Source organism: Diplotaxodon limnothrissa, linkage group LG11 (genome assembly GCF_057381915.1).
Source record: "Diplotaxodon limnothrissa isolate DT_005_m linkage group LG11, D_limnothrissa_male_GT1.1, whole genome shotgun sequence".
Classification (NCBI taxonomy): Eukaryota; Metazoa; Chordata; class Actinopteri; order Cichliformes; family Cichlidae; genus Diplotaxodon; species Diplotaxodon limnothrissa.
Window position 1 is genome coordinate 22,780,584 of NC_140606.1, and position 26,487 is coordinate 22,807,070.

Below are 26,487 nucleotides of genomic sequence, written 5' to 3' on the forward strand. Positions count from 1 at the left end.
TACAATATAAATATAGTAATAGCAAAAACCAGAAATAGCAATAAAATTAATTTAAAAAAAATGTCAGTCACCCACAGACTTAAAAGCCAGGGAATAAAAATAGGCTTTTAATCTGGACTTAAAAACTGGCACTGATGTAGCTTCTCTAATATGGAGAGGAAGGCTATTCCAAAGCATTGGAGCCGCAACAGAGAACGCTTGGTCTCCTCTAAGCTTTAGCTGTGACTTTGGGACTGAAAGCAACAGTTGCTCAGCTGACCGAAGCAAACGAATAGGGACACGAGGCCTCAACAAATCAGACAAATAAACTTGTCCCTGTCCAACCCCTATTAAAAGAGAATTGCAATAATCCAAATGTGAAGTATCCCTTCATTTCTTTATATTGTGCTAGGAAAATGGGTGCAACAATTTACTGAAAGACATGCAAAAAAAAGTACAGTAAGGCAAAAATAGTTTGTACAGTTCTGTACTATTAAAAGTCGATACTTGATAGAACCGCCTTTATTCCCCAGCACAGCAAAATCTCTTGACACTTCTTTAAGCAGTTTTCTAGGCTTCTTGAAAGACTTCCCTAAGTTTTTCTTTGTATGTTGCCTGCCTTTTGTTTGACAACATTGAGGATCTGGCTCTGGGGAGGCCGATCCATGAGTTTGGGGGGGGGGGGGGGTCACAAGTATACTTGTGACATGTGCAATGACAATAAAGTTGAGTTCTATTCAATTCTATTCATTTTTTAAAAAGTACAGCGTACTTACAATGTAAGATGTCGAAATGTTGTTTATTTTTCCGCTAAATAACCAGGAAATTACACTGTACTGCTTGTGCTCTACATAGATTACAGTATATTTTTTTCCTTGTTTCCTGGAAAAATTACTCGTTGCTCCCTTATTCTGCTATACCTATCTTTAAATATTTATTTATAATTACTTTCTAATTTCAAATAAAACACGCTGAAATTCCATTTAATCACGGGGAAATTACGCCCTTGGTAGTGTGCCGTATTATAAAGTGCTACCAAAATGACTGTAGATTTCAGAAATCCTTCTAAAATAAATAAAAGAATCTCATGAATCACTTTGTTATGTTCTGTGCTTTTTTGTGCTAATAATACATAATATCTGTATAATAAAAAATACCACCTAAACTCACGTGCGCCATACAAATTGAAAGCTGCACACTCCGTCATCTGAAAAGTAAGTCCATGTGGTCTGTTGGTCAAACACCCACAACTGCGCCATCACCGGAGCGCCAAGGGTGCTCTGTTGACACTACATTGGGACTGCGAGAATTTTGTTTTACTTAGACGTCTCAGACTCGTGCTCCTCATAGAGGACAAGAAGGACTTGCTGGGTCCTACTGCAGAGGTCATGCGAGAGTATAGGTGAATATCCTCATAACACCAGCGGGCGGAGCAGGGCAGAGCCGACGTGGGCGGGTCAAATGGAGACGAGCTCTGGGAATGTATGTGGTAAGAGATCGGATCTACCTTGATCAGCGGCGCTGTTATGTTGCTATTGGAAGTCGTCCCTACTAAAGGGCACGCTTTGAGCTTTAGCTGCGGAACAAACGCGAAGTAAATAATGTACACGACAGAGCGCAGGCGAATGAGCCTGCGAGACTCAAAGAGGAAGGATCCAGTACGGGTGTCCGCTGGAAGTTTGTGGCAGGACTCTTTGGCGTTAGAGCTGAGCGCCAGCAACGGCTCGGGTAAACAGATCGTTTCTCCGCGGAGTCGAACCAGAGCAGTGTCAGTGGCATACATTGTCAACGAGGACGCGTCAGTGCCGCACACCGAAGAAAACTTATCACTAAAGTGTCTGAAGGAAGCCTGCGCGGACGCACACGCTCTTCTCAAAACGATTTCATTTGACAGAATTTCCCAAGGCACGACAGACATTCTGGATAGTTTCTACAATGCAGGCAAGTGACGGCATGCAGACTGTAGGGTAATGTAGCGGATATATGAGCACAGAATTATACCAAATTACGCAAGTTTACTTTTATAATCCCCCCTTACAGATGTTGCAGTGGTGGAAATGAGCGACTCCTTTTGCCAGCCTTCCCTTTTCTACCATCTTGGAGTGAGGGAAAGTTTCAGCATGACTAATAACATCATTCTGTATTGTTCTAAGCAAGATAGTGATCTGCAAGCTCATAAGGTAACACATGCTCCCATTTATTGTTACATATTGTTTATTGTATACAGTCTCATGTGCTGGAAATGGAAAATAGTTCAACAGGCTTTGCTTTATTACTGCAACTACGGTGGGATATTTTCCTGAAGGGCTAAAATATTGTTGTATCTACATTTGATTTAGAGATGGAGCTTATTTAACAGCAAAACACCAGTTAGGGTTAAAACTTTAATTTGTGCATTGTACTTAATGTGAGTGAGAGAGATGGAGCCAAAATTAAAAAGCTATAGCAATTGTTATGCAATGTAAAGCAAGCTATGGCTGCCATTAATTCATGTTTTCATTATTGAATAAGTGTACATATTACCTTGTTAAAATAATTTCAGTGCATTCATAACAAAGCTTTAGCCTTGAAGTCATTTGTGCAACACACTTGTGACTGCTTTGTCTAGTGTCAAATGATGCTGCGGTTCCATTGTGGTCATGCAAGCTGTCCCAGCATGATATTTGATGCATCTATTGTTGTCCTGCAGGAGCAGTGTGGAAGTGACACCTTCATCCCATATGTAGTGTCACCTCAGGGCAAAGTGTTTGCCTGCGACGTTGCCATGATGACTTGTATCAAAGACCTGATGCAACCTAGTTTCCAGCTGGAGCCGCTGCTCATCCCCCTGGTTGAGAAACTGGTGCACCTGCTGAACAATGTGCACATTCAGTCCAGGTCAGACATAAACTTTAGCAGGGTGTGGTTAAACATTATTACTTATTTAAACATTATTATACAGTGAATGCATGTTCTTGAGCTTCCCACGTATGCAATGTCACTTAGCGTGTTTACAAAGGATTGTAAAATTGTGGAATGTAATACCAACACCGGACTATCTGCTGACAGTGAGTACTTCCGGGAGTCAATTAGGCATGAGATTCGCATGGCACGGGAGCGGTTCAGCGGCAGAGCCTTGAGCGAGGAGTTAAACCACATCCAGCAACGCCTGGATAGTGTAGATCTGCTTTCTCCAGATATTGTAATGAACCTATTGTTGTCCTACAGGGACGTTCAGGTATGCATTTCTAAATCTGTGTGTCTAAACTAGTGATTATTTATTAACACATTATTTTATGTTATTGAATTAAACAAAACAGCGTATTGTTGTCAGAACTCAAACAGTTTTAACATTATTATGATCATATGATTGCATATCTGTTTAGCCATATTTCATTATAAAAGAGCTACTGTTCAATCTGGGAGCCTTCACAAGTATTTGTATCAACAAAGAAGATCAGATTGTGTGTTTAGTGAACATATGAGCATTAACAAAAATAGCTATGGGGGGTGAAATTATTCACAATTGTTTGTAAATAGTAATATTTTTTATATAATAAACTTCAATGTAAATTATTAAAATTGTCAGGTGTGATTCAAGCATGATAATCATTATATTTCACTCTCTTCCACTTTTTCTCAGGATTACGATGCCATGATAAAACTGGTGGAGACTCTGGACAACCTGCCTATGTGTCAGGTGGCGAAGCATCAGAATATCAAGTTTCACTATATATTTGCTCTAAACAGGTACCAACTTGACTGCTATTGTATCTTGAGCTTGTCAGTATAGTTCTGTTGACATCTTTGGTTCACGCTAGGTGCTTTTGTGTCATTGTCAGTTTGCAGAGATCTTTTAGTAAATTCATATTCACCCAAGATATGAAGTTTTTTATCATCACAGTGGTCTGTTATGACATATACCCATCCTAGGAGGAATCAGCCCGGAGATCGTGAAAAGGCTTTGAAAGAAATTCTGCCAATTGTGGAGTCAGGGAACAAGGTGGCATCAGACGTCTACTGCCTGTGTGGACGCATCTACAAGGACATGTTCATGAGCTCAGCGTTCACTGATGAGTCCAGCAGAGACCAGGCCTGCTATTGGTACGCCAAGTTTGGCCATACAAAGTTTTCCACATTTGAGAAAAGTGGCATTTATGTCATGTTTTCCAGACTGTTTCTTTTATATAACTTGCCAGGTATGGGAAAGCCTTTGAGACAGAGCCAACTCTTCACTCAGGCATCAACAATGTGGTCCTCCTAATAGCAGCTGGCCATGAATTTGAGACGTCTATAGAGTTGCGCAAACTAGGTGCTTTCTGTTTTTTACCTTTCCATCAGAGAAAACTTAATGTCTGTGGATTTATTGGGGCGATCGTGGCTCAAGAGTTGGGAGTTCGCCTTGTAATCGGAAGGTTGCCGGTTCGAGCCCCGGCTTGGACAGTCTCGGTCGTTGTGTCCTTGGGCAAGACACTTCACCCGTTGCCTACTGGTGGTGGTCAGAGGGCCCGGTGGCGCCAGTGTCCGGCAGCCTCGCCTCTGTCAGTGCGCCCCAGGGTGGCTGTGGCTACAATGTAGCTTGCCATCACCAGTGTGTGAATGTGTGTGTGAATGGGTGGATGACTGGATATGTAAAGCGCTTTGGGGTCCTTAGGGACTAGTAAAGCGCTATATAAATACAGGCCATTTACCATTTATTGTGTCATGCATTGAATTTGATCCTTGAAATTCATTTTTTTGATGTTTTAAATGTCTGAGATGATGTGCAGTGCCAGAAAATATATTATTAGGATTCATCATAAGCTCAGTCAAAATTAGATTAATACTAAACAGTTATTAGTTGTGTTTTAAAACGTATTTCCTGTTACAAAAACTTTGAAAAGTAGACCATGTCATTAGTGCGATAAATGTTCAACTGAGCTACAGGATATGAGTCACGTAATTGTAATACTCATTAATCCCAGTCAGTGAACACTGCACCTTTATGAATGGGGAGATTGTCATCCTGGAAGAGAGCACATCCTGGAAGAGAGGATAGAAATGTTTGCTTTTATTCTTGTCTCCAACTTGTCAAATATACCCCAAACTGTCCCAGTAAAATGCCACAGCTCACAGAGCCACCAGATCCTATCACTGCAGGGAGTAAAAATTAAGTTGTTTTTTCCCGTAATTTCTCACCCATTTGTGAGAAAATGCATTTCATTATGCTGTACACATCATATCATGTTGTTTTCAGTTGTTGGCCAATCATGTTTTGACAGTGCATAGTATTATAAAGGCATATTACATTGTATTCAATTATTTATTTTGTTCTTAGTCCATAAATGAGATTGTAACTGTGGTCAGGGTCGTCCTCTGTTGATTTGTTAGTAACCTCTTTTGTTTTGTTTTATGATGTCAATGTCTAGGTGTGACTTTAAGCACCCTGCTGGGTAGAAAGGGTAGTCTGGAGAAGATGAAGGACTACTGGGATGTAGGTTTCTACCTTGGAGCAAACATTCTTGCAGGTGAATACAGGAAAGTCATTGAGGCCTCTGAGAAGCTCTACAGACTCAAGGCCCCTGTTTGGTGAGACTTAATCATCCATTGTTGATGAGCAGTATCAAGGTGTTTAATCAGTTACTAAGCCACATGTATTTTTATATGATTGTTTTTATTAAAAGTGTGAAAAGCAAATAACAAATAACCGCCGAGTTCAATTTCTGTTAGGTATGTGGCATCTATTATGGAGACATACATCCTGTACCGCCGGTTTGCCAAGTTACCTGAAGTGAGATCTCCTAAACAAGATACAGTGGACTTCTGGATGGAGCTGCTTTTGCAGACCTGTAAACCCACTGCCTCATCAAACTGTTGTCCAGTAAGACCAAACACCTTACTGTAGCTGTAAATAATAAACAGGACACTCATCTTCTCACGGAGTAACTATTGATCAGGATTCAGTTCTGCTCATTTGGATTGTAAAGTTAACATGTAACAAAGCAGGAGATTCCCTGCCATTAGAAATGCATTAAACAGCCACGTAGATATTTAAAATAGATAGTACTGGAACTGGTGTTTTTCAGGTGCTCATTCTGGAGCCCACTAAACTCTTCCAACCAGCTATTGTGTCTGTGAACGAGGAGGACCAAAGTCGCACTGTCCAGCTAAAACACGCCACACGCTTAAAGGTATGTAAACTGTCTGGGCCCCCACTCTTTGAGCCACTCTCTGATTGCAATACATTTGACTCTTTGAACAAGTCATACATATGTGTGTATGAATGTATATCATATTATGTAATAAACAAGTTTTCTGTCTGAGTGTACAGTCGGCTGGGTGAGTAGGCATGTTCTTTTAGAGCCACTGTGCATTTAAAACATCAATATTTGTTCCTTTTATTCTTGCATATGTATTTATTAGTATGTAAAAATGGTTTACTGTGTGTGACAAACTCTGTATTAGCTGTAAAACACTCTTTTAACCTGTGTCTAAATTTGTATTTAATTCTGCAGAAGGGCTTAAACCAGTGGACTTTCCAAGCATCTGAAATTCGGGGAGTGAGGTAAAATAGAGCAGAGCATGTGACCTTTTTGTTGATTCCTCTGTGTCTGCAGGTCAGTGTTACTGTGTACTTCAGCTGTGTCCCGTCTACCAGACAAATATTCCAGAAAAAGTCATCTGCTGGGTGACTTAACAATAAATCGTTTTATCAGGCTGTGGTATCATAGGGGGGATGATGAAAAACACATTTTCTATTAGAGCCTAGTGGGGCCTTGCTCTTTATCACTAATACTTAATACATTTGATTTACTTTTATTTACCTATAGCTCCCACTGAATTAGAAACAATAGCTATCTCCTTCAATAGAACAAATAAGGATTAAGAGATACAGCCATGATGTCGTCTGTGCCAGTTTTATGTTCAACATATTCAAACATAAAGGTTTGCCTGTTTGAATGATTAAAACCTGTTTACGTCTTTCTCATTGCAGTGCTTCAAAGATTGATGAGCGGAGCTGCTTTCTGTATGTCCACTACAACTCGGATGATTTCCAGCTCTGCTTCCCATCTGAGATTCACTGTAAGGGGTGAGTGATTAACACTTGTGTGAGATCATGTGAATGACATCCTCGCAGATCAACTGATTTGCTAGATAAGATCTAACAGGTTGCGTGTACAGGGTGCAGAAAAACAGTCGGCATGCAAATGAAAGTAGTCAATGACTGGATGTTATTACTTGGTATGAGTCATATTTCCTGTACTGTCCTTACTTGCTTTTCAGAAACCTCTTGACATAATTTAGAAAAAAAAACCCCATCCCAGCTGAAGTAACATCTAGTACTGCACTACCACACAAGTTTCAGTTTTCTGTTTACTGCCATATTTTTATAGTTTTTGACAGAAGCTTATATTCAAGCATTTCACTACATATCGTACTGTGTATGACTGTGTACGTGACAAATAAAATTTGAATTTGAATTTTTATTCACTCATGACTGGCATGAATGTCAAGTTAATTTAGAGTTTTTAATGGTTTCTTTCTCCTGTTCTTTTTCCAAGGGTGGAATGACTGTAGAACATGCATCTCTAATGACTTTTAAAAATCACAAATTGAATGAAGAAATTTGAATTTATGTTAGATATTCTGTAATTCACACAAGGTGGGAAATATACATATAGGCTCATATACACATTCACGCACTTAAATCTTTTATCACGTTGTGCCGAAGGTCTTTTAAATTGACAAGAACAAGGTCTTAACTTCTTGTCAGTGATCATGATTGACTATAACTAGTAGTTTCTCTTTGGTAGTAAGAATTTATTTGACAGCATTCACTGGATTGACCAATACTCAGAACAACAGGAAAATCTTAGAAGCTCAGTGACGACCTAATAAGGAGAGTTTTAGATTTAACCTATTTGAGGAGGTCTTCTGGAGCCATTTCAAAAAAACTGCAGATTCAGACAATTGTATCTAAGTAAAGCTTATTTGCATAGGCTTATTTAGATGGTCCCGAAGAAGACTCAAGCTGTCACCCTCAAATGAGAGGAAATTATTTAGGCTGTTTAGGAACAGCTAAGGAACTACTAAACACTTTCCAAAATAAATGGAGTTTTACATCACCATGAACTCAGTGGGTTCCAACCAAGAAAAAGTCCCTTCCCCAGACTAAATACCTTCAAGATTTGCTGAAATTTGCAGCTGCAAACATGGACAAGCCAAATGCCTTCTGCAGAAGGATTTTTACACTTAGATGGCCACAATGACAAGAGGTATGTTTGTAGGAGTATAGGAGAGGGACACTGTACCAGCTCTCGTGGTACAGTGTCACGGTAGTGGTAGCATCATGCTCTAAGGCTGTTTTGCTACCAGTGGTACCAGTACATTGAAAAAAGTGGATGGAATCCTTCCTTAACTTCACCATATTTGGGTGTCCCAGCAAGACAATTATCCCAAACACACAAAGCTGGTTTTAGAAGGGATAAAGCAGGCTGACAAAACTTTTGAATGGCCTTCCCAAAGTACTGACTTTAACCGTAATGAAAAGTTATGGCTTAAAAGCCAGGTTCATACCAGGAAACCAACCAATTCAAATGAACTCTAGCACTCCTGCCAGGAAGAGTGGTCATATATCCAGCCAGAATTATGCCAGAAGCTTGTGCCAAAAGTGTCTGGTAAACCAAATATCAGTGGGGGGTGTACAGTATGTGTAGCCTGTATGTTTAATTTTCACTCTGTTTGGATGAGAAAAAATCCCAAATGAATTCAAAACTTCTGCACCCACTTATTGCTTTTTAAAGTTATGCATGCTGTGCAATCATTCCACCCTGGAAAACAGAATAGTTTAATGAAATCGATAAAAGCCCAATATGATCAAACATCCATGCCCATTATGAGTGTAAATGAATTTCTGACCACAGCTGCATATAATAGAGTTTGTTTGTTTTTTTCCTATTAACACACTGCCAAATATAACATCCTGCTTTTCCTGTTTTCACTGGTATGTTTTCTTTTAAACAAACTGTGATAAATAGAACTAATGAGGGATTACTTGTAAGCAAAATATCCACATTTTCTAATTTCAGTCTCACATCAACCTTTTCTATCACTTGTTTTTTTTAATTACCAGAGACAATATCAGGCTTCTCATTCACATCTATTCAAATTTGATCAGCCATTGAAAATAAATATGAATTTTATTGTAGCTACTTGCAGTTGTGTATTTTGGTGTGTGTGAACCAGTGTGGCTAACAGCCAAAAACCTATCAATCTGTTTATAAGTAAATCCCTCAGCAGAAATCTACAGGGACCTCTTCACTTGAGCTGATGTTTACTGAAAGTATATTTAAATTTATGCTGCAGTGAGAAATATTTTTATGTATGTCTCTTCTCTACCTAGTTTCTGTGAGTTGGTAAACTCCCTTCTCCAGGAGGCTGAAAACCATGTTCAAGATATAGAACATACACTCGGAGAAATACTAGAGGTCAGTTACAGTTCCTTCTATATCCGGATGCAATATGTGTTCTATTTTAGGTCTGTGCTAAAAAAAGTGAATGCCATTTTAGTTAGAACTGAGCTACTCTTGCAGACGTGGTTTTAACGTGTGTTTCACTCTCATAAAACCATGTTTAAAGTTAAAATTTGAAAAGCCAGTGTTATTTATAAAGAATATATCAAATCTATGTCTGTCAGAACTGCCTTAACTCTACATGACAAAGCAAATATATTTGATATTTTGCTCCATATTGACATGATAGTGTCACATGGCTAATCCACAATGCAAACATCCTATTTCACCACATCCCAAAGGTGCTCTAGTGCATTGAGATATGTTAAAAAAAAAAATTAAATCACTTCCACCAGCTTGAATCACTGGTGCAAGGCAAGATGCATCCTTGCCTTTTGCATTCAAAAGAAACTCATATGTTTCTTGTAGTAAGTAGTACTAGTGAGAGAGTAACTGGGTAAACTAGAAAAACATTGGTGGGAAGAAATGCTCAAAATGCTGTTTTGATTCATTTAAGGTGGGGACCCCATGCAAAGTGTAGTCTAAGTTTCCGGTTCTTAGTTTCCTGTTTTAGTGAGTTTTTATTTGAGTTACTGTTGCCTTAGTATCAGCTCAGAACAGTGTGGACAGTCTCCTCTGACAACTGGCGTTAACAAGCCATTTCTGTCCAGAGAACTACTGCTCACTCAATATTTTCTCTTTTTTGGACCATTTTGTGCAAACTAGACATGGTTGTTCAGGAAAATCCCCATAGATCAGCAGTTTCTGAAATACTCAGACAAGGCTGGTCTAAATATGAATCATACTGACTTCAAAATCACTTATATGACATATATTCCCCAGTCTGATGCTTGGTTTGAATTTCAGCAGGTAGTCATTTCCATCTCTGCAAATCCCGCCATTCTCTGCTGAACTCTGGCATCAACAAGGCGTTTTATCCAGAGAACAGACACTCACTGGATATTTTCTTTTTTCAGATCCTTCTTTGTAAGCCTTAAAGAGGAAAATCTTAGTGCATCACCAGTTTGTGGAAAACTCAGACCAGCCTTTCTGGCACCAACGCCCATGCTCTTTTTAAAGTCACTTAAATTTCTCCACATTCTGGTGTTCATTTCCTACTACATCATGTCGTTTTCACCATGCTTGCGTAATAAAATGCAATGAGCTGCTGCCATGTGTTACGGCCCTAGCTGGGCCTCCTGATACTGCCCTTGTGTGGGCGTGGTGTTTTTCTCCGCCTCCTCCTCTTTTGCTCCACCCCCCGTCTCTCTCTTGCTCTTCTCTCTCCCCAGGATACAGCTGCTGCTCATTGGACTCATTTACCACCTGGGCCCAGTCAGCAATCACCTCTCGGAGGTCATATAAGCTGGGGATGAGCTGTGAGCAGGGTGTGGGGTGTTCTCTGGTGTCTCTGCGGTGTGTGTGGTTAACCTGCTCAAAGTGTGGAGTTGTGGAAACAGCATAGCTGCTTTGCGTGAGTAGTGTGGGCTTGTGAGCCTTGCCTGCTCAAAGTGTGGAGTTGTGGAAACAGCATAGCTGCTTTGCGTGAGTAGTGTGGGCTTGTGAGCCTTGGCAGCAGCAAAGCCAGCTGCTGTTAGTGACAGGGTGAGCTTGTGGGCCCCTGGAAGTACCTCCTCGTGGTGTGGAGTTTTTGTTTGGTTGTTGTGTTCTTTGTTGTTGCAACCCTTTTTCTCTTTTTCCAAGTGTTATTGGTAAAACGGCGTTGCCGGCTCTTTATGTTAAAATGATCTATAATAAAGACTATTTTATTTACTGAAAACACTGGTCTGTTTTCCTTTCATTCTGTTCTGGACTCATTTGTTACTGGTCCCCTCACTCATATGCCTAGACCCCTTCGGGGGGAACGTAACAATGTGGGGGCTCGTCCAGGATATGAATGGAAGGAACAACAATTGAGTTTTAGTGAGTTGTTTGCCGGTGGCTTGTTTAGTTGTATTGTATCTGCTGCGCTCTCTCTCCAGTTAGCAAAGGGGAGTGTCTAGCTGAGCGTAAGCTCCTCCTTCAGGCACTCATTTTTTATTTTTCCTTTATTATTTTCGGAGTAATCCCGGGTGGGGATTAGTTCCCTGTCGGGGGTAGGCTTGTCGGTGCTTTGTGCACTTGACGCTTAGCCTTTAAAGTTGCCTCGAGCCTGGTACACTCCAGAAGCTAACTAGGCTAAGATTTTAGTAGGCAGGTCTGGGGAGAGGGTTGGCGGTATTTTTATTTATTGGTTAACCTGTGGCCACACTTTTCCCGCCTGTTTCTCATTTGTGTATTGGAGGTGGTGCTTCTTTGTTGTTATTGTTAGCCTCAGGTAGTTTTTGTTTTAGAGTCAATGGCTACCTTTGATATTGCAGTGTTTAAGGGTGAGCGTGGTGCAGCGTCTCAGCCCGTTCTGCAGGCGCCAGCTCAAGCTGTAGGTCCATTGGTGTCGACACCTGTTGATCAGGGGCTGCCTGAGAACAAACCCATGACAGTGCCTCGCTTCGAACCCCTCTCCATTGAATCAAGTGAAGGCTCGAAGCTGGATGCTAAGCTCCGTGTCCGTCTGGCTCGTCTCCAGCTGGAGAAGGAGCAGCGTGAGAGAGAGTTCCAGCTGAAAAGGGAGCTAGAGCTTAGGCGTTTGGACGCGGAACTGGCTAGGGCTAGGGAGGTCGAATTGAGGAAGGTGGAGGTGGAGGCAGAGACAGCTGTGAGGTTGCGACAGCTAGAACTCCGGCAGGTTTCCCTTCCTCCGACCGCCTCCATTCGTCAGGCGGACATCCCGTTTGACGTAGGGAAAAACAGTCGTCTGGTTCCGATGTTCCGTGACACTGAGGTCGACAGCTACTTCGAGTCGTTTGAACGAATAGCCACGGCCTTGCACTGGCCACGGGATTCATGGGCCATTTTGCTCCAATGTAAGCTGGCGGGTAAGGCTCAAGAAGTTTGTTCCTCGTTGTCAGCTGAGGACAGCTTGGACTATGACAAGCTGAAAAGGGCTATCCTGCTGGCCTATGAGCTGGTCCCAGAAGCCTATAGGCAGCGTTTCCGGGGGTTGAGAAGAGGTCAGGGTCAGTCCTATCTTGATTTCGCCAGGGAAAAAGGTGTTCTTTTCGATCGGTGGTGTGCGGCCTGCAAAGCCACTGACCTGGCTTCGATCCGGGAACTAATGCTCATAGAGGAATTTAAGAACTGCATTGCTGAGCGCATCGCGGTATATATCAGTGAACAGAAGGTTTCCTCATTACAGCATGCTGCAACACTGGCTGATGAGTTTGCCCTCATCCATAAAACCAGTGTCATTAAGCACGACCGACGCGATGACCTAGTGAAGGTTAGTGATGTGCCAGCTAGACAGTACCCAAAGGGTGAGGTACTTGTGTCCCATTCCAAGGCAAAAAGAAAGTGTTTTTTCTGTTTAAAGTCTGGCCATTTAATAGCAGATTGTGGGGCCTACAAACAGAAACAGTCAGTCTTGGGAGTTAGGAGTGTGCCAGCTAACAAAGTCAATACAGGCGTGGTTTCAAGAGCCAAAACAAAGCTCTGTTTCTTCTGCCACAAACCTGGCCACCTGATTGCTCACTGTTTGAAAGCAAACTCAAAACAAAATCGATCTGCTTTCAAAAGAGTGAACTGTGGTTCACAAACCAACAAAGTTGCCAGTCCTAGGCAACAGTTGGAGCATAATTGCTCAGTGGTGTCATTTGGTCACTGTCAGAGATCAACTAATTGTAATCTGCCACCTGATGACGGTCTCTCGGGTCCAGATGACCTACAGTGTGATAGATTGTGTGTGACACAACCATTTCAACCTGCACCTCTGGCTAACCAGCATGCCTTTTGCCGTGACCTAGCGAAGAAGCGTCAGAGAAGTGTTGCTGTAAGGCCTTCTAGCTGCCTGATGGGTTCTCCATATGTGATGGCTCAAAAAACATTTGGCTGTCATTTGGGACACTATGTTGAGGGACTTGAGCCAACCCCGTGCAGTGTTTTCAACCCATCAAAAAGGTCTTGGCAGATTCGGCAGGGTATGCCTAACCGTTATTATGGTGGATGGTAGGTGATATGTTTAAAAGCTGGGTAGGACGTTCTATGACAAACCACTGGTTTGTAATTATGGGAGGGGGTGTTACGGCCCTAGCTGGGCCTCCTGATACTGCCCTTGTGTGGGCGTGGTGTTTTTCTCCGCCTCCTCCTCTTTTGCTCCACCCCCCGTCTCTCTCTTGCTCTTCTCTCTCCCCAGGATACAGCTGCTGCTCATTGGACTCATTTACCACCTGGGCCCAGTCAGCAATCACCTCTCGGAGGTCATATAAGCTGGGGATGAGCTGTGAGCAGGGTGTGGGGTGTTCTCTGGTGTCTCTGCGTTGTGTGTGGTTAACCTGCTCAAAGTGTGGAGTTGTGGAAACAGCATAGCTGCTTTGCGTGAGTAGTGTGGGCTTGTGAGCCTTGCCTGCTCAAAGTGTGGAGTTGTGGAAACAGCATAGCTGCTTTGCGTGAGTAGTGTGGGCTTGTGAGCCTTGGCAGCAGCAAAGCCAGCTGCTGTTAGTGACAGGGTGAGCTTGTGGGCCCCTGGAAGTACCTCCTCGTGGTGTGGAGTTTTTGTTTGGTTGTTGTGTTCTTTGTTGTTGCAACCCTTTTTCTCTTTTTCCAAGTGTTATTGGTAAAACGGCGTTGCCGGCTCTTTATGTTAAAATGATCTATAATAAAGACTATTTTATTTACTGAAAACACTGGTCTGTTTTCCTTTCATTCTGTTCTGGACTCATTTGTTACTGGTCCCCTCACTCATATGCCTAGACCCCTTCGGGGGGAACGTAACACCATGTTATTGACAGATGACATATTTGCATTAAATATTGATCAGGTATTTGTGAGTTCATGAGTATAGTAAAACCTTTAGCAGATGTCGCATTTTGCCTTATTTAAACCTCTGAATGAAGGTCTCCTTAAGTTCCTAAAATTCTGTTTCCATTCACTCTATACTGATTCTTACTGATTCTCATTCTACAGTATATCTATGAGACCAATGAGAATGGTGACAAGGTAATACTTGGTAAAGGAACTTATGGTGTAGTGTATGCTGGAAGGGACCTGAGCAACCAAGTACGCATCGCCATCAAAGAGATCCCCGAGAAGGACAGCACGTAAGAAAACACATATGTTACCCTTCTGATGTTGACACTTTCAGATTACGCTGTAGTCAACAAAATCTGCTCAGTTACAGTAATAATATGATAGCGTTTAGGTAGTGTTAACCACATGAAAAGAAAAATACACTGTCGACTCTAGACAGACGTGGAAAAAAACCTTCTATATGTAGCAAAATATTTATTGCTTTTGCAAACTTTTAAGGCAAAGGTTTAAGCGATTAAGTCCCTTTAAATAGTTTGTTTATACATCCAAAATCCAAACCTAGTTGTGGTATATTGTTTATAACTCCTTTTTAATGATGGAAATGAAAAGAGGCCTAAATTAGACAATGCAAATCACTTGTACAAACACAACAATCTCACAGCAGCACCTTTATTCTTTTGTGTTGATTAGGTATTCTCAGCCCCTGCATGAGGAGATTGCTCTGCACAAGAGGCTTAAACACAGGAATATTGTCCAGTACCTGGGCTCTGTCAGTCAGGATGGTTTCATCAAGATCTTCATGGAAGAAGTACCTGGGGGTAAAAAGATGACATTTGATCTTCTAACACTCCTAGCAATAAGAGTGCCTGTCATTACTAAATCGTTACTGTAATATAAATCAAAGCTTCAAAAAAGTTTTTGTTTGATTTTTTTTAAATTTCACATCTGTTTGTGGAAAGAGCTGTTATCACAAATGTAAATGTGTAATTAATCAGTTTGCTCATATGTAATCAACAAGCAAATAATTATCCTCTTTTTTTTTTTTTTTTTTTTTTTTGTGTCCCGTTTGGATCTTTAGCCATCAGAATTGTTGTCTTAAGGCCAAGAAAGATGCCAAGCGGATTTATTTTACCAAGTGGATCATCATGGCCTTGCCATATTGGTCCATTTGATTGACCTTTATTATAATTATGAATTTATTTTATTTTCAGTTGCTACAAACGGGACAGACATGACTGGGGGATAGGACAGGGAGAAAGAATGAAAGAAAGAGAGGGAGAGAAAGAAAACCAAAGGGGAGAAGAGACTGTGAGAAGGGGGAGAAGAAAGAAAAAAACAAACAAACAAAAAAAAAAAAAAACACCTGGGTCACCTGTATGGAGAAAAAAAAACAGAAGAGAAAGCAAACAACAAAGAGCAACATAATAAAAAAATGGCACCATCACAATAAACTAGCTAGCAGTAGATATCAGTAGATACTAAATAATAAACGATATTGTGCAGCACGCAAGATAGACAGCGCACAATGTGCTTTGAGGCAGCAGCCAAGAAAGCTAATTATCCTCTGACGTAATGAAATTAGGTCACGGGGTGGAGCGATGTGGTTTGGGAAATCAGAGACATGGCGTCAAGCACAGGTTCCTGAGAAATTCTTAAACACACACAAGCCTTGATGTTCCCAATAAGTCTGTTTCCTTGCTTTCTGTGTGCTATTTGTCGTGGGCTTCAGGGAAATCATGTGACCAGAATTGTAATGCATGTGTGATTATGTAACATCTACTGGAAGCCAGTTTTAAAGAAGTGGGTGGTTCTGAAGACATCCTGTTCAGTGGAGGAAAATGTTTACAGAAAATGGTGTGATTGTGTGAAAAACATTTTGAACCTCTGATTAGAAACGTGCACAGTCCTAATCCATTGCTTTGTTTGATTGTGCCAAATGTAATGGAGAAACAGTTATTTTAGTTGTGCATCTTTATTGCATCTTTTTTAAAACTAATAACCTTGTCAGGCGCTGGTTTAGTTCAGTGCGTGAGCGGGTGACCGTGTGGGACGTGGCTCGAAATCAGTGGCGTGGGTCACCTTGTGAAATTATGCATTTCCTCTTACAGGTAGCTTGTCTTCTCTTTTGCGCTCGAAATGGGGTCCTCTGAAAGACAACGAGCCCACCATCATTTTCTACACCAAGCAGATACTTGAGGGTCTAAAGTACCTTCATGAGAATCAGATAGTCCACAGAGACATCAAGGTGAGCAGATCACCTTTGGCTTCGTGGCAAATAGTTTTCTGGTCTACTGTGTCTTAAAGTTTAGCTTTGTGGTATTCACTGGTTTTGTTCCTTATGCAGGGTGACAATGTACTGATCAACACTTATAGTGGAGTTTTGAAGATATCTGATTTTGGAACCTCCAAACGGTTAGCAGGGATTAACCCCTGTACTGAAACATTTACTGGTAAGTTGACAGTTATGACATTATTAAAAGATTGTTATTATTAAAACATTTTTACACGTGAACTCCTCACAGTAGTCGAACTTTCACTTTTCTGGTGGATTTTCAATAGGAACTCTGCAGTACATGGCCCCTGAGATTATAGACCAAGGACTTCGGGGTTATGGGAAGCCGGCAGATATCTGGTCTCTAGGGTGCACTATCATAGAAATGGCAACAGGCAAAACACCCTTTCATGAGCTGGGAAGTCCCCAGGCAGCCATGTTCAAGGTAAAAAAAAAAGGAGTTGTGTTTTCTACGTAAGTTAAAAATGCTCACAGTGGACTTTACACATAAGGAAATTTGGCAGATTGCAGCATTGTGGAATGCCTGGAATTATATTTCATGGAACATTCGGGAGACTTTTCCTTTGAAGACTTTTACATTTCATGATCATTGTTTATTTAGTTTTTACAAGTACCAGGTGGATATTAGATTGATTAGATATACAAAGTTTTAAATTCAGTTACACTTTAGGTGCATAATTATTTGCACAACACAATTCTGTGTAATTTTGCCTCTGTACAGCCTGACAGTGGTGCACATTTTTATATAGTCCCCCCACTATCAGACCAAGTGCTTACACAAAATAACATAACTTAAGTATACAAACTCCTTTTTAACACTTGGATGAAAATCATTTGCAGTCAGTGACACACAATAACATGGTCCAGAAGCAGAATGACAAAAATTGTGTAATTTTCTCAAAACTCATCCTCCTAATACATATGAACCCAGACAAAGAGAGCTATCAGCATAGCGTAAGAGCTAGCACAGCACAAGAATCTCAAAGCAGAATGTTTCAATGAAACTTTAAAAATTCCCAACTAGGTTGGCATGTTTAAGATCCACCCCAAGGTTCCAGAGTGCATGTCAGATGAGGCCAAGGGTTTCATCATGAACTGTTTCGTGCCAAATCCAGATGAAAGAGCCACAGCAGCAGAACTGCTTAAGGACCATTTCCTAAAGTCGTCTACGAAGAAAAAAGCTAAAGCTGTTCAGGAATCCCTGTCTATAAGTGAGAAATACACTTAAAATACACACATTTCACCTCTTACCCATTTTTGCTTTCTATAGCAATGATGCAGAGTATCTAAACCCTATTTCTTACAGCTGACTATCAGCGCAGTATGTCTGTGCCTATCTCCATCCTTGTGGAGGATACTGATTCTTACTCTGACTTGATTGACCTGTCTTGTTCTCTGGACCTGACGAGGTCGCAGTCCTCTCTCAGAGCAGAAGAAATCTCAGAGAGCCCACCGAGCACCAACAGCTTCCTGTTGTGAGTAAGATTATTCCTCAAAAGAAACTCAAAACCTTTTCATTTGTGCGCAAACTATGATTGTATTGAATCTTACTTTACTGGTAAACCACACTGAGGTTTGTTCTTCACAGTCCTATAACTTGTGAAAAAAGGCTATAATGCAAAATTCCCCATGCCATTATTAAATAATACATCTGATGTGTTACTGATAGCCATATCTACATTTTTCTATCATACAATGGTTATTGCTGTCATGGTCCTGGGCCATGTGGGCCCAGTATTCTTAGTTTTCATGTATTTTTGTATTTTGTTCTTTATTTAGGCCATGCTTCCTGGGTTGATCTGTTACGTTGTTCCTTATGTGTTTTCCCTTCGTGACTCTCACCCCCTGTGTGCCCCTCTGTGTATTTATGAGCCCTCGTCTCTCTTTGTGTTTTATTCTATGTTTTCCCCAGCCCGTTATGTCTGCGTTCTCCCCGTGCTCTCTCCCCTCCTGTTTGAACCTCTGTGTACTTCCTGTTTTACTTTGCCCATCTCCCATCAGTGTTACGTTCACTCCTGCCGTGTCTTGTTATGATTATCAGTGTCACCTGTGTTCCCCGTGTGCATCCACTTCCCCTGATCATCCCTCATGTGTATTTAGTCTCTGTGTTTCATACAGTCTGTGTTGCGTCGTCTGTGTTACCACCTCTGTGTTCCGTATTCCAAGCCATAGCTTTTCCTTAGTTTATTTCCAGTTTAGGTTTTCGTTTGAACGGTTACTCTTATGCTGCCTTCACTCTGTTCTGTTCCTTTTCATCAGCCATAATAAACGGCTCGCTTTTGTTTAAATCCACTCCTGCATCCTCGCCTGTGTTCGCACCTGGGTCCACCACACACGTTTCCGCACGGTCTGCCTCCGCAGACCCTGACAATTGCAGCATGTTCGTGGCTTATCTGTGCCATTTATGTTTGTTTGCATTCAATTTTTCCAGAATACCAGATGACTCCACATCAGACATGAGCAGTCCATCCTCAACAGAGGAGAGTACTGGCCTTTTTATGCTGAGAAAGGACAGTGAGAGGAGAGCCACGCTGCACAAAGTTCTCACTGACTACATAAGCCATGTTGTGTCTAGTATACAACAGTCTGTGCCTCAGGTGGGTAAAGAAAAGTTACCGCACTGTCAAATTCTGTTATAGAATTGCTCTTCAATTCTGAGACTGAGATGGATTTTAGTTCTCTAATAATGAATAGCTCTTTATAATAGAGTATTTGAAAGCTTATCAATATCTGCATGTTTAAACTATTAGGTACACGTTGACAGTACGGGATTGTGGGACTCTGTGATACTAGTCCCCTCCGAAGGTGCTCTATTTGATTAATATCTGGCCGACACTGACACATTCTTTCATGTTGTTTCCATCAAACTCTGACCTTAAAATCCAAATATCAAAGCAGAAAAATTACTGTGAACTGCAGCCTCAGTTTCCTGTTCTTAGCCGACAGAAGTGGTACCTGTCTTTTGCTGTTGTGGCTATCTGGTCAATCTCTAATTTCTGGCATCACCAAAAAATTTCTGCCCAATTTCTGTCTCGTGTTACACATATTTTCTTTTTATCTGACCATTCTCTGGAAACCCTAGAAATGGTAGTGTAATGGTAGATCCCAGTAGATCAGCAGTTTCTGAAATACTCACACCAGCGTGTCTGGCAACAACATTTAAAAACATTCAAAGTCAATGAAATCACCTTTCTTCTCCATTCTGGTGCACGGTTTGAACTTCAGCAGGTCATCTTGATTATTTCTGTGTGCCTTAGTTCATTGAATTGGTGACATGTGTTTGGCTGATTAGATAGTTGAGTAAATGAGCAGTAGCAAACATATTTAGTAAAGTACCTGGTGAGTGTATAGGCCATACCAAATGAACCGATTCCTTTGTAATCTACTATTAACATATTGCCTTACACGTATTGCGCCACCGACATTGCAAACTAGAGAAATAGGAATGTAAAGCCAAAGAATGTACAAGCAAGGTTACCTGTTTAGCTAAAACCTGTGGGAGTTTCCCTCATAAGGGTTTTGGTCCTTAAATGCTCTTATATTATTATCTTATGTTTGATAAGATGTTTCTTGAGGATAAATAAAGTTTCTATGTTTCTTTTTCCTTTCTTTCCATCTACTTCTTTCCAGTTATGTACTGTTCCTCTATAAAAACCTTCAGATTTTTCTTTGCATCACAATTTTTAACCATACTTTTACAATAAGAGTTAATAAAAGATGTTAGTGTATCTCGTTTTATGCATTTAGGTTAGAATTTGTTTTGAGCAGAGCATTTTTTTTCTTATAATCCTGAAATTTTTGTCATTACTAAAGGAGAAATGACCATTAATAGGAACATTGTTATCAATAACAGATCACAGTGAAAAAGACCATTACTCTCCAGCTGAAAAGAACTACAGAGAGATGAAGTAGATGGGTTTATATACTTTGAAAACGAGAACTGCAGAATGTATCCTGATTTTAAAGTCTGCCTTTCTCTGTTAAAAGTATGGTGATGGCTCCTCGATCACTCCAGACCACATCACCAAACTCGTTATTTGTTTGCGTGACAACATCCATTCCCCGGACAGGAAGCAGCTTACCAGCGGCTTGCTGGAGCTTCGAGCTACGCTCGTAGCTGCCTCAGTACCTCTGAACAGCCTACAGGTGGTGCTATTTAACTTCCAAGATGCAGTAAGTTACTTCGGAGCCCAAAGCCAGATTTTGCTGGTGATTGCACTTCACTTTCAAGATTTTTTTTATTTAGCAATTACATCACAATTGAGAATAAGCCTCCTTATATTCATACAAAGCCTTCTGACCATAGGTGAAAAAAGTGTTGAAGCAACAAAAGGTTAAACCTCATTGGATGTTTGCTCTGGACAATCTGCTGAGACAGGCAGTACAGGATGCCATAACTGTATTACTGCCAGGTAAAGTAGGCATGTGCTTCATTCCATAATCTGTTTAACATTTTTTGTTGAGTAGAAAGAAACAACAACATAGTGGTAAGAGTGTTTGCCAGAGGAACATTGTATTTCATTGTATTTTTATTTCATTTACATTTAAATTTATTTATTTTCTTGCCTGTTGATTTTTTTTAATTTATTCATTTATATTTCTTACTTATCTGTTTTTCTGATACTAATTTACCCTTTGCCTTTCAGAACTCAGACTCCATCTGCAGTCCTCATTCGAGAGTGAGGACAACACCTCTGAGGAGCTGTTTGCCGATCCAGACACTCCTGTAGCTCTAGTCCCTGACCAGCTGGTGGCACCAGCATACACACAGCAGCCAGATCCAGCAAATGATGTGCTGCCTAGAGCCAACCCTAAACCTGCAGACTTCAACCTTAACACCAACTGGCCACTCAGCGAGAACCTGAGAGATCTGCGACTGGAGACCAGAAGGTTTATTTCGCCTGTCACCTTTATCGTTCAGAGAATCTACAGGTTTATTAGATTCTCTGAACAAACTACATACATACATAAAATAAATTTTTATTTTTTGTTTTCTCAGCTTTCTTTTCATATCCCCCTCATATTTCCTGTAAAATAGAATAATCGTGACTAACATTCCTATTAGGTGTACACAGTGATTCATTTAATTTTGGGTTGCAGGGCTTTCTGCTGCATGTTAAGGCTATTTGTGTTGTGTTTCAGACTGCTGAATCATCTAAGCGAGAAGGAGACAGAGTATCAGGAGCTACTGAGGAACTCTCTCTGGAGAAAACAACAGCAAATAGACGCACTGAGGAAAGAATCAGTCAATGAGGGTAATGTTGTTTTAATGCCAAAACTTGTTACAATACTAGCACAGTAACTGCTGTGTTACAGTAAGCACTTCTTTCCCCGCTCACCTCTTTTCACTCTCTTCTCCCGCATGTCATTTTTTTGTCATCTCTCTCTCATAATGTGTATTTTTTCCTGTCTATCCCTGCTCCCTTCTCTTTCTCCTCACCCTCCAGCTGGTCATGGCAGATGGGTGCCCCTCCCTGAGCCTGGTTCTGCTGAAGGTTTTTTCCTGTTAAAAGGCAGTTTTTCCTTCCCACTGTTGTAAAGGGCCCACTCATGAGGGACTGCTTGATTGTTGGGGTTTTTGCCAATACTATGGGTTTTACCTTACAGTACACAGGGAATTGAGGTGACTGTTATTGTGGATTTGTGGTTTATAAAGAAGCTTGAACTGAACTGAATTGTGTCTGTGATCGTGCGTTTTTCTGCAAGCTGAGTTGTGCAAAATAAAGGCAGCCTGCTTTATTTTCCTGATTTGAAATATTTACAAAAGGCTATATCACTGAAGTGTATTCTCCTGATTTGCTATATCCTGAACTAAATTAGACTTGAATCTGAACCATTCCTTTAGATGATGAAATTTTCTTGAATATTTGAATATTCTGTTTGTACACCACAATCAAACCTCTAACCCTAGAAAATTAATTCAAGTTTTGCAAAAAAATTTTTCTACTAGATATGAGACAGTAAACAAAGATGTTTAATAGTTATTTGAGGAGCACTGAAGTTATTCTCTCGCCTTTTATCAGACAAACATCAACACAAGCTGCGACATGAGCAGTATCATAGGAAGGGACCAAGACTTCTTTGGATTATCAGTACACTCAGTGATTCTAATTACTATTTCTTAACATCTGCGCCAAGCAATCCCTACCACACCTTAGCTACAGGCTGATGGCGGATTTCTGCCTGGCTAGTTGCTGTCAGAGGCGTTGGCTGCCAGATCAGCTGCTAATGTGCTCAAACTTGACTTGTTAGTTTGTATAATGATTATACGGGCTGGCTGCCGAAGACGCTTTTGTTGTGTGTAACATTAACACCATTAAATACACCATGTGTTTATGAGTGTCTGAGAAAACCTAATGGTTGTAACTCTGTGCATTATAGATGTGGAGTTGGCTTCACAGAAAAGCTCCAGACCAGAGAAGAAAGCCTTAGCGCGCTGGCTAAAGACTGTCCCCGTAGATCAAGACACTATCAACAAGGTAAATTCAGCAAAAGCTCAACTTTGCCTTTTTTTTTTTTTTTTTTTTTTTTTTTTTTTTAACACCCCTAAGGCTACTTCGTGTTACTCATCCACCTGGTATTAATCCACACCTCTGTGATCCTGTTTTCCAGTTGCTCGCTCATGAGTTCACCTTGGACTGTCTCCTCCGTATGGCCGCCAAGGATGACTTGATGTACTGTGGAATAAGGTGAGCTGCCTCCACGCATCACCCCCTCAAAGCACGAAGTCTACACCGTTATTTTAAGTTTCATCATAAGTTTAAGCAAAGTGACATTGCACATGAATGTGAGTCCACTGTTGCTGTTGCAGAGGCGGCATGCTGTGTCGAATCTGGGCAGCTGTAACAGCTTACCGGAAGACCCAGCTCAGCACGCACAATGAGGACAGCGAGGACACCCTTCTTTAATGGCTGCTGATGTTACACATCAAAGGGCAGGTTCATAGACAGGCTGGCCCTGTGTGTGGTCTGGAGGAACAGAGGCATTTCAGGTTGCTGATGTAAAGCAGATTAAATTTTGAAAACATTTTTAAACTGTGAATGTACTATAAAGGAGCATCAGAAGCTTTTTACTGAAAAGCTAAGTCATGTCAAAATTTTATTTTGTTATATTATGTTTTTACATTTTATCTGGGTGTCAGAAGGTAGAGCTTTAATTGTATCTTCAGAAGATATTTCATCTAGTGACGCTGTTTTCCTGTTTCACAGAAAGCTAAGCAGGATTTGAAGTTATTAGAGACTATGTATAAGACTAACCTGTATTCCTGGTTTGGAAAACAAATGTTATTTGTACTATAAGCCCTTATAAATTAATTCAAATAATAAACAGGAAGCATTTTTTAACAGTCATTCAGACTGGCTTGTTATCTCCACACAGTCCTTTGTTTCTAACAGGGAGAAGGTTTTTTTCAGGGTGTGATGTAGCATGGAAGAAGTGATGTAGTGGTGAACAGTCTTTAAATTCCACACGCGTTTCCTCATCTGTTTTCACTGTGTTGACGTCTCCTTAGAGACAGTGACGTGAACTTTGTGTGTGTTGGTCGATATGTGTGATGCATGTGTCTGAGAAGGTCTATTGTATGACTTTTTGCTGTTCTGGGTGGTTTCATGCTGTCTAGTACTTAGTTCTTCAGTTTATGAAAAAGAGTTAAATTTTAAGTCTAGACATGAGAAACTGGGCTCGAGTAAAATGACGAGACTTAAAAAATGAAGAAAAAGATCAGGAGTGTAACATTTCAGAATAAGTTAGGCAAACAATCTTTAGAGAAGAATGAGGAGATTCTGAGGATGTTCTTTATTTTAATAGGAGTGACAGAAAGGCAGTTTAATGTCATATGCTTGTTAACTCCATTCTCTTTCAGTAGGGATGTGACTTCAGTGGAAGCATTGGGCTGGCTCCTGCTAGCCATAGTACTCACTATTGTGAGTACTATTCGAATGATATGCAAAAATACATGTTGCCAAATAATAGCTAGTATTTGCTTTTAAGTCCAACCCTCTATAGCAAACATAAAAGCATTTTCCACAGAGTGATGTACATTAATATGCAATACACAACAAATGTGGTATTTGACCTACAATCTGCAAAGTCAGAATGGAAAGGCAGTCCTCTCTGGAGATCTGTGGATACCTCCTGCATAGAGTTTAAGAGAAAATCCCTTAATAAAGAATAAAAAGAAAATGCAAAAAATGTGAATGGATGAATCCACTATCAGAACATCTAACTATAATTACAATTTTCTATGGTATACTTGCAATATTAAACACTACCGAGATACTAATTAAAATCCACTGTAGCTCATATATCACTCGTACTATAATTCAAAACTGGCATTTCCCTTTCCTGTGTTCACAGATTTATGATATGCTTCATTTATTCGTTGTCATAAGGTCTGAAAAGCTCTTCACAGACTTGGCCAAAATACTGATTACGTCTGTCTGGCAGTAAAGATCAAAAGCTCTGATTTACCTTTGGACTAATTTAATGGGCTCAGCAAATCGGAAGGTGTATCAGTAAATCAAGTAAGGCATCTTTCTCTTGTGTCCTTGGATGCTGCCTCAGAGAAAAGTAATCGCCCTGCTCGAGTATTATCAACCAGTTTTAACAGATTTGACCATCTCCTATCTCCAGATCCTTGCTACCTATTATTTGTTTATCAAAGCATGCAAGATACACAAAGAAGGATTCTCTTTATAGTTGATATTTAAAATATATGTATTTATAACTTCTGTATTCACCTCGACTTTTAAATAAATCTGTTTTTGAGATTTGAGTGTTCAAATGTATTTCTTTTAGGTAAAATGACAAAAGGTGGTTGCTGTTATGTCTGGCACACTAACACTCACATGAATTCTTAACAGTGAGTCACATTGCCTTAAAGAAACAACACAGGCAGCAGGGGCCATATTAGATTCATTTCCTGATACACATAATTGGATGTAATGTGAATGTATCCCCCTGAGTCTCGCTTGTTTGAATAAGCTTTAAATCACAGTAGCATTAGGATTGTACAGCTAATAGCATGCAAACTGTTGGCTTTAATCAGCCAGTACGCCGTGTGTGGAGAGAGTAAAGTCGAGGTTACATTATGTTTTTCATTATTCACACTGACAGTCATATAAATCTGAAATATACTATTTGTGTTGTTATTTCTGCACTGTCTGTTTATCTATTCTGTTAAGTATATTAAGAGCAATGAATAAAGCTCAATTCCTTGTATCTGTACACCCCTATTTGGCAAATAAATCTAATTCTGTTTTTCTCAAATGAGTCTTATAAATTGCTGCATATCCTTTAGTCTGTGCTTCCTGCATTTCTAAAGGAATCATGTTTGTGCTGCCTTATCACTGTTCATTCTTCTCTTTTCTTAATCCCTTCATTTCTGTTCTGTCAGGAGGTGGAGCTAAACTACTGATATGCAAATAACAGGGACTGTTAGGGGGATTTTGGCAGGCTCTTGGGGGGGGGGGGGATTGAGGACGACACACTGGGAGGCCCAGAAGCTCCAGGGATTACTGAGCTCACCCTGTTTGCCATCCCCCAAAGGACAGGTAACACCACCCCCCCCCCCCCCCCCCCCCCCCCCCCCACACACACACACTCACACACACACCCCCCGTCCTGAACAGCAGCATGCATGTGTGGTAAAGAGCTAAATTTGACCATTTCTTGTGAGATATTAAAAATGCAGCATGAGTCAGACATTTTGCGCTTGCACTGAAGAATAAATAATGTTTCTAAATGTAGCACCACTTCAAGCGGAGGTTAGTTAAAAATTCATCACTTTTTTTATGACATATTAACAACAGAGCTCGCTAACAAGCTGACTACTGTTATTTTCCCTGAAGTCTGTTTAAAGTGCGCACTCAACTGCTTACATGCCTGCAGGTGCGCGCACACTTA

The 26,487-nt window shown here is 40.6% G+C and overlaps 1 protein-coding gene across 1 annotated transcript; it reads left to right on the forward strand.

The window, feature by feature from the left end:
* Window positions 1–1,267: 1,267 nt before the first annotated feature.
* Window positions 1,268–25,322, forward strand: LOC146622734 (mitogen-activated protein kinase kinase kinase 5). The gene is made up of 28 exons (XM_085366367.1): window positions 1,268–1,920; window positions 2,020–2,159; window positions 2,669–2,856; window positions 3,028–3,196; window positions 3,602–3,708; window positions 3,892–4,062; window positions 4,158–4,270; window positions 5,367–5,526; window positions 5,668–5,818; window positions 6,024–6,128; window positions 6,453–6,502; window positions 6,932–7,027; window positions 9,341–9,425; window positions 14,448–14,581; window positions 14,982–15,109; window positions 16,400–16,536; window positions 16,636–16,741; window positions 16,851–17,008; window positions 17,609–17,795; window positions 17,891–18,059; window positions 19,016–19,181; window positions 20,572–20,757; window positions 20,891–20,996; window positions 21,231–21,474; window positions 21,727–21,839; window positions 22,966–23,063; window positions 23,197–23,273; window positions 23,396–25,322. Exons 1-28 carry the CDS (start codon window positions 1,581–1,583, stop codon window positions 23,490–23,492), a joined length of 3,981 nt encoding a protein of 1,326 aa, XP_085222493.1. The 5' UTR covers window positions 1,268–1,580; the 3' UTR covers window positions 23,493–25,322.
* The last annotated feature ends 1,165 nt before the right edge of the window (window positions 25,323–26,487 follow it).

Excerpts from the sequence above, each read along its gene's own strand:
- LOC146622734 (XM_085366367.1), top strand. The coding sequence starts at position 1,581 with ATGTACACGACAGAGCGCAGGCGAATGAGCCTGCGAGACTCAAAGAGG. Across the intron at positions 6,129-6,452 it reads AACACGCCACACGCTTAAAG|AAGGGCTTAAACCAGTGGAC; the intron begins GTATGTAAACTG and ends TTAATTCTGCAG. Across the intron at positions 21,475-21,726 it reads CTGCGACTGGAGACCAGAAG|ACTGCTGAATCATCTAAGCG; the intron begins GTTTATTTCGCC and ends GTTGTGTTTCAG.